The sequence below is a fragment of the Platalea leucorodia genome, assembly GCF_965183815.1.
Source record: "Platalea leucorodia genome assembly, chromosome: 26".
NCBI lineage: Eukaryota > Metazoa > Chordata > Aves > Pelecaniformes > Threskiornithidae > Platalea > Platalea leucorodia.
In genome coordinates, this window is record NC_138848.1 from 366,725 (window position 1) to 377,370 (window position 10,646).

General features: G+C 58.6%; 1 protein-coding gene across 5 annotated transcripts; it reads left to right on the plus strand.

Annotated features, from left to right (window-relative positions):
- Window positions 1-235: 235 nt before the first annotated feature.
- Window positions 236-10,553, plus strand: AKT2 (AKT serine/threonine kinase 2). 5 transcript variants are annotated; one of them, XM_082333681.1, is made up of 14 exons: window positions 236-406; window positions 3,207-3,339; window positions 3,583-3,717; window positions 4,801-4,929; window positions 5,090-5,201; window positions 5,396-5,549; window positions 5,770-5,901; window positions 6,380-6,445; window positions 6,592-6,660; window positions 7,289-7,411; window positions 7,876-8,004; window positions 8,237-8,451; window positions 8,527-8,614; window positions 9,105-10,553. In XM_082333681.1, exons 3-14 carry the CDS (start codon window positions 3,672-3,674, stop codon window positions 9,396-9,398), a joined length of 1,557 nt encoding a protein of 518 aa, XP_082189807.1. In that variant the 5' UTR covers window positions 236-406; window positions 3,207-3,339; window positions 3,583-3,671; the 3' UTR covers window positions 9,399-10,553. The 5 variants fall into 5 exon arrangements, with proteins under 5 accessions (XP_082189807.1, XP_082189806.1, XP_082189808.1 ...); XM_082333679.1 differs by lacking the exon at window positions 236-406 and adding an exon at window positions 812-2,589; XM_082333683.1 differs by lacking the exon at window positions 236-406 and adding an exon at window positions 8,707-8,809 and having other exon boundaries at window positions 818-3,339; window positions 9,105-9,298.
- The last annotated feature ends 93 nt before the right edge of the window (window positions 10,554-10,646 follow it).

The window sequence follows — 10,646 nt, forward strand, 5'->3', positions numbered from 1 at the left end:
GCACCCATGGGCGGGCGAGTCTATGGAAATATATTTAAATATATGCAAATGAGCGGGGGCTGGTGTCGCGGGGGCGAGCGGCGCATGCGCGTCAGGATGGCGTCGCGTCCCTTCGCGCATGCGCGCTGCCCCCGCCGCGCAGGCGCAGTGGGAGGCGGCGGCGGGGCGCCTGCGCAGTGCGGCCTGCGGGAGAGGAGCGGGGTCCGTCCCTCTCCGTCCCCCCCCTCGACCCCCCCCCACCCTCCTCCCCGTCCGTCTCCGCTTCCTGCGTGCGTGGGCCCGGAGCGGGCGGGGTTTCCGGGAGCGCGGGCGCCGTCGGGGCTGATAAGGCGGAACGGGGGGGGGAAGCCCCGGCGCTACCGTGATGAGCGACGGCAGCCGGCCGGGCCTGCAGCGTCCATGACAGGTGAGGAGCCGGCCCTGCTCCCCCCCCCCCCCCCCCCCCCCGCGCCGCGCAGTGGGTTCGCCCGCCCCCCGCTGGGCGCCGCGCGGAACGCACCACTCGCACCCCTCCGCCAGGGGTGCGCCGCGCGTCGTCCCCCCCTCGCGCCGCCGAATGGACCCGCCCGTCTCCTGAGGGGCGCCGCGGGGACCGCACCACCCGCGGGGGGGGGGGGGGGGGGGGGAGAGCGCCCCCTGATGGCCCCGCCATGCGCCCGCCCGCCGCCGGGAGCGAACCACCCGCCGGCGGGGGCGGGGGGGGGACAGCGGCTGCAGTGAGAGGCCGAGCTGGGCTGGGGGGGACCTTACAGTGTGGGGGGGCTCTGTCCTGGGGTGACTGGAGTGGGGGAAGCTGTGTGGGCTGGGGGGCCATGGCGGGCGTGGGAGGCCTGTCCTAGGGGCCTGAGATGGGGGTGACTGCTAGGACTGGGGGGGCCCGTCTCAGAGGTCTGAGATGGGGGGGCTCTGGCAGGCTTGGGCGGGGCTTATCCAGGGGGATGCCATGGCAGGACCTGTCTTAGGGCCGTGGTGGGCTGGGGAGGGGGCTATACTATGACCCTGGCAGGCTCGGAGGGCCCTGTCCCAGGGAGCTGAGGTGGGGGGGCTCCTTGTGGGCCTCTGGGATTTGAGGTTTGTCTCTCGCCTGGGGGGCCTCTGCCCTGGGAGAACAGGATTTGGGGGCTCTCTGCAGACTGGGGCATCTCTGCTGGGTGGGGGGGGCTCTCCCCAGTATCCCCCCAAGGGAGGAGCAGCAGCACTGGGGGATCCATCCCCCCAGCCACCCCCTGAGTGAGCCCAGCTGAGGGTCTCTGCCCCCCCATAAGTAACAACCGCAGCCGCCTCCGCAGGGGAGAGAGGGTACCCGGCAGCCCCCCACACCCCTCCGGAGGAGGGGGCTTGGGCCGCCCCATCCCCGTGGTTTTGGCACCGATACCTTTCAGACCTTCTCTGAAAGCTCCTCGCTGCTCGTTCCTGGGACAGGATGCACGCCGCCGCACTTAGAGATGCAAATCTCTTACAACGCCACTTCACAGCCAGTTTAAAGTCTCTTGAACGCGCCTGAAATTAATTGCCGCTTTTTGGTGCGTGTCTGGAAACCGCTCTCATGGTGCCTGATGGGCTGTCAGAGTCCCTCGGCGGCAGGTACAATCCCCATCCGTCGTTGGAAATAACCGCAACGATCAGGGCTCAGAGAACGTGTCTAACAACCGCTGCTTGTTCCTGCTCTTTGTTAGCTGTCAGGATCATATTAAAAATTCTCCGGTGCCTGCAAGGATGAGGAGAGGACAGTGATGGGGTTTGATGCTTCAAGCTGCTGGCAATTCCTGAATTGCAATTCTCCTGCTGTCATAATTATCCTTAAACGCACCCAAAAAGCAACAATTTGGGGGTGGGTGGTTTTTTTTCCAAACCGACACCATTTTTGGTTTTGTATTGCTGTTGAAGGACGACTCCGTGTCGGCTCGGAGAAGTCCGCAGGCTCCGGGTTTGAGAGCCTCGCCATCCCGCGCTTTGCACAAAAATATAATCAAAGGTCAGGTACAACCCATTTAAGGCTTTTAATTGCAGCCGGGATAATTAGCACAGCGTAGAAACAAGCCCCGGATGCAAATGAGTGATGCCCAGACCTCACTGAAAACATCTTTGCTCTGCCTCTGGGTTGGAAGGCTCATCGCGTCCCGACCGTTTTACCCACCTCCAGTGCCGCGGATGCACCAGGTCCTCTCTGCTGTGCCGAAGCTTGGCTGCCAGAGGAGCCGATCCCAAAATCCTGCAACATCCATCCCTGTCAAATTGCTCATTTAGGGGCCGTTTTTCATAATGTGGGGGATTTTTTTATTAAAGCCTCTTGCGATCTTGTTTGCATCTGCAGTCCGGATCCCTTGTGGGACACTTGCAGCTGCCTCAGCCTCCTGGGCCAGCTCCAGAATTAATTACAGCCCTTTTCTGCAGCAACCTTTTTATTTCCTTTTTAATTAACGTCGACAAGCTCTTTGCTAGAGCCCGTCCAGAGGTTGACCCTTCAGCAGCTGGAGAAGTGTCAGCTCCATGCGCTGCCAGGTCCTGCCCGTATTTGTTCTGCCCGAATTGCCTGGCTGCCTGCCCCGCATCCTTGCCCGCTGCCAGGCGAGTGGAGGAGCCTCAGGGGTGAGCAAGTCCCCGGAATCCTCCTCCCCATCTGGAATCGCAGGAGCATCCCAGGATGCTCATGGCAGGGGGGTTCCCATCAGGAAGGCATGGGCCAATTTATGGGAGCAAGGAAGGGAAATTATTTACCTCCCGCCCACCATGCTTCCCTTCGGAAACCCCCTCGTTCCCACAGTGGAGGGAGCTTTAAAGATGAGATGGGAGGTTTTAAAACTAGGCTGGAGGTTTGGGAGTTAGGCAGGAGCTAGGACTGATCCAGAGGGACTGGAGCGGAGCAGGAACTCCGTCAGGATAACACTGTGTCCAGGGAATTTGTCTCGGGCTGCTCCAGCTCTTGCCTTGCCTCGCCTTGGATGCAGCCAGAAAGCCCCAAACCCTCGCGCCTGGCCATAAGTTTATGGGGTTGGGTTTCATTTTACCCTGACTAAAGGCAGGGGATGGGAGGGCAGCAAGGTCGAGGTGACTTTGGGGAAACCCAAGGTAGGGACAATCCCCTCCGGCCACCACCAGGACATGGCACGTCCCCTTGTCCCACCACCTCCCATCGCCCAACTCACCGGGATTTCAGAGCCTGGGGAGTTAATCCTGTCAGGTGACTCCGATTAATTTTTCTCTAGCTGTTTGTTTTGCAAGGGACCGTGCTCCCCCTGCGAGCTTGTCCAGCCCTCCCAAGGCTTTTTAATCCCTCGTCACACGGCGACCAGGTAAAGGGACGATGCTGACAAACCTGCTCCATCCCGGCATCTCCAGGTTTGCAAGGCCGCCATGCTGATTTTTTAATTTTTGGTGTGTTTTGGGTTTTTTGGTTTTTGTTTTGTTTGGGGTTTTTTTGGGTTGTTTTTTTTTTTTTTGAGAAACTGGTGCGGCAGAGTCTTTAATCGGTGCGTGGGGGTTGCTTCATGCTGAAACCAGCTGCCTCCCCTTGAGGGAGGGGAAAGAAAAGCATCGGGAGCTTTGCCGGCTTTCTTTGAGCATCTCTCTCTTCTCCCGCAGGTTGTCTCTGCTCCTGCCGCTCCTCCCGCTGCCGTTAGCCGCTTCCCTGGTCCTGCGGCAGAGAGGGGTTTAGAGCCTGCGGCACCACCATGAACGAAGTCTCAGTCGTGAAGGAGGGCTGGCTGCACAAGAGAGGTGAGGGAGACAAGCCGGGGAGGCAGCTCAGCAGTGGTGGCATCTCTCCAAGGCCAGGTCATCGTGGGGAATCTGGTGCTGCAGCTGCTGCCGGGAAAGGAGAGCTCCAGTTTCCAGTTACCAGCAATTTTAACCTTTCCCCGGCACGAATACAGGGGGGTCTCTGCTTCTCCTTGCCCCAAAACGGTGCGCAAGGCACCTTGGCACCACAAGGCATCCCAAAAGCCGCTGGCGCCTTCCCCCTTCAGCTTTCTCCTGCTCCTGGCTCAGCTCAGCAGCTCTCCTGGCAATCAGCAGCACCATTTCGCCGGTGTTCGGTCTGTGTCACAAGTGAATCCTCCAGCAGCATCATTTTTAATGGCTTGCCACATTGGGAAGCCGAAGGATGATCCTAACATCTCCCCGCAGACCCTCTAGCCCGGTTTGCCAAGCCACCTGCCACAGCGGCCCTGCAGTGAGACCCCCAGCCAGCCCTTTTATTTTTAGCTGTACATGGGGAACATCACAGCATTGCAGCAGCTGCATGCGTGGGGTTTTATTTTTAGACCCATTGAAGGTGGCTTTTATTTTTCTTTCCCTTGCTGAGGGTGGTTTGCAAGGGGAGCAGGTGTGAAAGCCATCCGTCTCCAGCCACCTTTCTCCCACCGGCAGCCCAGCTGGATCCCTGTGTCCAGCAGATTTGTGGATTCCTCCTTCTTCCAGGCAAATAAAGCCAGAGAGAGGGAAGCCAGGGCCTCCCTCCAATGCTCACTCTTTATCCAGAGCTGCCGAGGCTGCTTTGGGTCAATTTTGGGGCTGCTGGGGGAAGCATGAAGCTTTTTTTGTGCTGTCTTCCCTCAGAACGAGCATGTTTGAGGCTAACCCACTGCTCACACCTCTTCTAAATTACAGCAGCTGGCTGCTTTTTGCAGGAGCTTCTCCAAAGCTCCTAGAAACAGGCTGAAGAAAAACATCTGCTTAATTTTCCATCTACAAGGGGTCCTTCTGCCACTTAATTTTCCATCTCTGCAATGGGACCCCTGCTACAAGGGGTCCTTCCCCGAAAACCCCTGTGTCACCCCCGTGCCCCCCTCTCTCTTGCAGGGGAATACATCAAAACATGGCGTCCCCGGTATTTCCTGCTGAAAAGCGACGGCTCCTTCATCGGCTACAAGGAACGGCCAGAGACGTCTGACCAGAGCTTGCCGCCTCTGAATAACTTCTCGGTAGCGGGTACGTCGGTGCAGGTGGCTTCGGGGCTGTCCGCAGTTACGAGCCAGTGTCAGGCAGGGTGTCTTCATCCCCAATGCCATTAGGGAAGGTGTGGGGATGAGGATATTTGATCCCAAACCATCCTCTTCTCTTCTCTTAATTTGTTTTTGAACCTTTGCAGAGTGCCAGCTGATGAAGACTGAGCGGCCTCGGCCCAACACCTTCGTCATCCGATGCTTGCAGTGGACAACAGTCATCGAGAGGACCTTCCACGTGGACTCTCCCGAAGAGCGGTAGGCACATGGGATGGCCCCTTCCTTTGGGAGTCCGTGATAAACAGCATGTTGTGTTGATCCTAGCTGGAGGAGAGGCCCGAAATCTCTGGGCTGTGACTCCCATCTGCCTGCAGAGGCTGGAGGGGCAGGCACAGCCCCTGTTGATTATCCTCACCACCTCCCTGTGCTGCCAATCCTGCTTTCCTCTGTAGCGAGGAGTGGATGCGAGCCATCCAGACGGTAGCTAACAGCCTGAAGAACCAGGAACCAGAGGCAGACACAATGGATTACAAGTGCGGATCTCCTAACGACGGCACCAGCGCCGAGGAGATGGAGGTGGCCGTCAGCAAAACCCGTGCCAAGGCTGTAAGTCGCCCCTGGAGCGGCACTGTCTCTTGCCGCAGGCAGGATTGCCGTGGATTGGGACTGCCGAGCGATGAGGGAGGTTTATGGGATAAACCTCCTCCCCGTGGCATCCACTGTCACTGGGACAATCGCGGGTGAAATAGCTCGGAAAACCCTTTCCCATCCCAGATCCCATTTGCCCATGCTGCAAACTCACCTCCGTCTCCCCGTTTCTCCCCAGACCATGAATGATTTCGATTACCTGAAGCTCCTGGGAAAGGGCACTTTCGGCAAAGTCATCTTGGTGCGGGAAAAGGCCACCGGCCGCTATTACGCCATGAAAATACTACGGAAAGAGGTCATCATTGCCAAAGTACGTGCCGAGCCCCAGCTCACCCAGAGGATGAGGGGAAGAGTCGGGAGCCGGCAGGGGGTCACAGAATAGTTTGGGTTGGAAGGGACTTTTAAAGGTCACCTAGTCCAACCCCCCAAATGTTGGGATGGCTTTCAAAACGCACCTCTGAAGCAGCCGAGTGGTGGCTGGCTCCTGCTGTGCTCTAAATAGTGGAGGATTCTTATTTCAAAACCCTGGGCGCATGTTGTAACATGCAGTTGGGTGACACCATGGGATCCACTTGCTCGCCTCCCTCAGGGGATGCGGTGTGGCCACGTCCTCCTCTGGACGATCCAGTCAGCAAATGCTTTGCCCCACGGGAATGAAATCAGGGTGGAGATTGGCGCTTCGAGCTCCCATCCCTGCTTTTTTTCTGGGAATAGTTGGCAGTAGTGAAAAATCTCTGGTTTTCCAGAAATGATGGCGGATAAACAGCGCTTAATTTCTCCCTTTACAGGATGAGGTAGCGCACACCGTTACAGAGAGCCGGGTGCTGCAGAACACCAGGCACCCCTTCCTCACCGTAAGTACGGTTGGTGGCAGTGAGAGAGCAAAGGGGCAGCACGCTGGGGTGCCCAGCATGCCCCAAAGCGACCCCTCCCTTCCCCTCACCCTCTGGAAGTGCAGAGCGCCGCAGCTTCTCCAGGACCTTCTTTTCCCCTCTTGCAGGCGCTGAAATACGCCTTTCAGACAAATGACCGGCTGTGCTTCGTCATGGAGTATGCCAATGGCGGAGAGGTGGGAGCTTAAGACCCAGCGCTCCCCCCGGCCTCAGAAGGATTTGTCGCATGTTAAATTGTTGTTTTCAGCTCATTAGCGGACAACTTATTCCACATTCTCCCCTCAGCACATGTTTTGGGAGGTAGAGCAAGCGGCTCTCCTCTCGCCCGAGCTTTCCTGGCTCCTCACTTGCCTTCCTTGCACTGGATATCGCAGCAAGGCTGTCGCATGCATGAAGCGACCGTCCAGGGGAGGAAGCAGGACCCCTGGGGCCCTCCTCCTCCTCATCGCCCAGGGAGCTGCGGACACGGCAGCCCCTCCAGCCGCCACTGGCTCTGTTCCTTTCCACCCTGCACTCACATCCAGCTTTGTTTCTCCGCCCCAACACACTTCCCTTGCGAGGGGGAATGCAGCTGATGGCGCAGCCACTCTCACAGGCGATGCACAGCAGCGTTTTCCCCCCAGCTCCCGCCGGCAGAGCAGAGGGGGGCCCATCCCTATTTTGACCGCTCAAGGCGAGGAGCTTAGGACACATATGACTGCATTAGCTGCGTGCTGTGAGCGATTAACCCGGGTTTCACTGGCTTTTTTTTTTTTTTTTTAAGCGCTTGTTGATCAGCTGTTCTCTTTTTTTCTTTCCCTCAAGCTGTTTTTCCACCTCTCAAGAGAACGCGTCTTCACGGAGGACCGAGCACGTTTCTACGGCGCGGAAATAGTCTCTGCACTGGAGTACCTGCACTCCCGGGACGTGGTGTACAGGGACATTAAGGTACCAGCCCAGCAGCAGCAGTGTCCATTAAGTGGTGCCTTCACCCCGTCTTAGCACCAGCACAATTTTAATCTTCCTGGGCTGGTGTTTGGGGGTGTGGGGTTGCTCCCAGCTCCCCTAGAAATCACCCTGAGGGGCCTTGAAGGGTTTCAGCTGGCAGAGCATCGTGCTCTGTTGACGTGAGCCACCTTTCTCTGCTCCCGCTCGCTGTGGGTGGTGAAGAGACACTCTCCCCCCGGGTCTGGGGATGTTTTCACACACATTGTGGCAGGAGGGAGGGTGGGAGCTCGGCTTTAGCAGAGAGAGCTTGAACCCACCCTGCGGGGAGGCGTCACCCTCGTCCCCATCACGCAGCGACGGATCGAGACCCCAGCCATCCGACAGAACCTTTTGGGGAGCAGCGTCCCGCTCCCAACTCCGCTTACCTCCAAACCTTTTCTCCCACTTGCCTGCTTTTCTTTCAGCTGGAAAATCTCATGCTGGACAAAGATGGCCACATCAAAATCACCGACTTCGGGCTCTGCAAGGAAGGCATCACAGATGGAGCCACCATGAAGACCTTCTGTGGCACTCCCGAGTACTTGGCTCCGGAGGTACTTAACGCAGTACCGCAGCTAGGCTTTCCTCCAAACTCTTGGGCCAAAGAGGTTTTTTTGTGGAGGTTATTATCAAAGCCCAAGGTGGCAGCGGCTCAGTGGGGGCTTTTCCAAACACTTGGGCTGCAGGAGTGGTTGTATCTAGAATGGGTTTCCCTTCTCCCTCCTCGTGTTGCCGTCTGGTTCTTCGGCCTCGCCAGCACCACACTCTCCGTCTTCCCCCGTGCAGGTCCTGGAGGACAACGATTACGGCCGCGCCGTGGACTGGTGGGGCCTGGGGGTCGTGATGTACGAGATGATGTGTGGCCGCCTCCCCTTCTACAACCAGGACCACGAACGCCTCTTTGAGCTGATCCTCATGGAGGAGATCCGCTTCCCTCGTACCCTCAGCCCTGAGGCCAAGTCCTTGCTGGCCGGGCTGCTCAAGAAGGATCCCAAACAGAGGTGAGGCTCTGCCGGGGATGGATGGGGGATCGTGGCACTGCTGGCAGTTCTGGACGCGCCTCTCTGTGCCCACAGGCTCGGCGGAGGTCCCAACGACGCCAAGGAGGTGATGGAACATCGCTTCTTCGCCCCCATCAACTGGCAGGACGTGGTTCAGAAGAAGGTAGGAAGGGAAGGGAGCACCGTGAGGGGGTGAAGGGGCAGGCGGGCACTTGGCACGCTGCTGGCGAGCGCATTTCTCCTGGTCTCCACCAGCTGGTCCCGCCATTCAAGCCCCAGGTGACATCCGAGATCGACACACGGTATTTCGACGACGAGTTCACTGCCCAATCCATCACCATCACCCCGCCGGATCGCTGTGAGTGCCAATGCCACCCAGAGATAGGAACCCCCTTTATCACCTATACCCCTTCCTCTTGCGCAACGTCATTTTCCCATCACCATCGTGGTGGCAGGTGTCACCCAAGGGGCTGGTGGCATTACTGTCACACCTCTATAAAAGCTGGGGGTCCCTCTCACTGCCCTGGAGAGGTCTTGGGCAGCGTCGGTGGCATCCTTGTTGCGGGACAGAGCGGGGAAGCTTGTGAACGCACCAGGGAAGCTTCGTCAGTGTCTCCATGTGCTCAAACCCTTCCCTGTCTCTGGCTTTGCAGATGACAACATGGGCTCCCTGGAGAACGACCAGCGGACGCACTTCCCCCAGTTCTCCTACTCTGCCAGCATCCGGGAGTAACCGGCAGCAGCGGGATTTGGCCTCCGAGGAGGAGGGTTTGGGGGTTCACTCACAGCAGGGGGGATTTCTCTTCTGTGACCAGCAGAAGGGGGGGGCGGGACGCTGCGGCTCGCTGGCATTGCGCCGGGGCGCCTGGCAGAAGCCATACCCCACCAAGTGCTCTTGCTCCGTGGCTCCCACCAGCACCGAGCCATGCCTCCTGCCCCTAGCCTAGGACTGCTTTGATTTTAATTATTATTATTTTTTAAACTCCTAGAAGTGCTCGCAGCTTTTTAAACCAACCCCCACTTCCCCACAACCGTGGCCTTGACCCCCTGGAAGCTCGGCCAGCCCTCCACCCAGTAAAACCCCATGCTCACAGTTGGGGAGAAGCTGTTTCGACAGCAGAAGGGGCGGGGGGACAAGCCGTGGCTGAGATCTCATGCTGGCTGCCCCAAGGAAGGGGGACGACAGGGCAGGACCCTCCCAAGATCGTGGGGGGCACATCTCAGCCCCTCAAATCCTCCCAGCTCTGCTTTGAACTGAACCTGCAGCGACCGAAAACCAATCGTACCCCGAATCGGCACCTCGGCGGAGGGGAGCACATTCATCCTGTGGCTGGTCAGCGCGGCCCTAAGGAAAACACACGCCTAAAAGCAATAGTTTGGCTTCTCCGGTGCCTTAAAGCCAGGAGCCGTCGCGATGGCAGGCTCGGTGACACCAGCCACGTCCTCCGGCATCTGCAGTGGATGATGGCATCACCGGAACCAACAGCCTCCGGTCCTGGCACCGTGTTGCAGACAGACAGGGCTCTTGCTGCCGCACCGCTGGCTTGGCAGCCCCAGCTACCAGTGCCAGGACTGGGTTTCTTCTGGCGTGCACCATTGCCGGCGATGGATCCACACCCGACGGATGCTCCATGGATGCCTTTCGGTAAAGGCCACTGTTGCGGGGGGCCATTCGCTCCAGACCCCGCCGGCACGGCGCAGTGCTGGTGGGACCCGGCATTGGGGGAAGCACCGCCTTCACCACGGCGCCTGCACTGACGAGCCGGGCCAGTGACAAGCTGGACTTCCCGCCCCGCGTCTCCTGGCGCAGCCGAGAGCAGGGCTGCGGTTTGGAGGTAGGAATTGGGTGCCTGGTACCACTTCCCTGCCAGGAGGAACCAAGAAAAGTCACTTTTTCTTACGTAGTTTCTAGTTGCCCAAATTAAGTTGAATTAACTTAAAAATACCAGAGTGGGGCGGGGGAACGAGAGCCTCTGACAAGGCAGCGGTGGGTACAGCGGCCCAGCGGCCCCATCGTGGTGGCAGTGGCTGGCCAGCCGCTCTTACCTGCTCTCGGATTTGTACGGTACAAGCAATAAAACAGGGGTTTTTTTTGTTCTTTTTCTTCTTTTTGGAGGAATTCGGATCTTGGGCTCCTCTGGGGCAGGGGAAGGGGAGGCTGAGGGGCCTGGCTGCCCCCCAGAGGGACCCAGGCC

Excerpts from the sequence above, each read along its gene's own strand:
- AKT2 (XM_082333681.1), top strand. The coding sequence starts at position 3,672 with ATGAACGAAGTCTCAGTCGTGAAGGAGGGCTGGCTGCACAAGAGAG. Across the intron at positions 5,550-5,769 it reads GCAAAACCCGTGCCAAGGCT|ACCATGAATGATTTCGATTA; the intron begins GTAAGTCGCCCC and ends GTTTCTCCCCAG. Across the intron at positions 6,661-7,288 it reads AGTATGCCAATGGCGGAGAG|CTGTTTTTCCACCTCTCAAG; the intron begins GTGGGAGCTTAA and ends CTTTCCCTCAAG.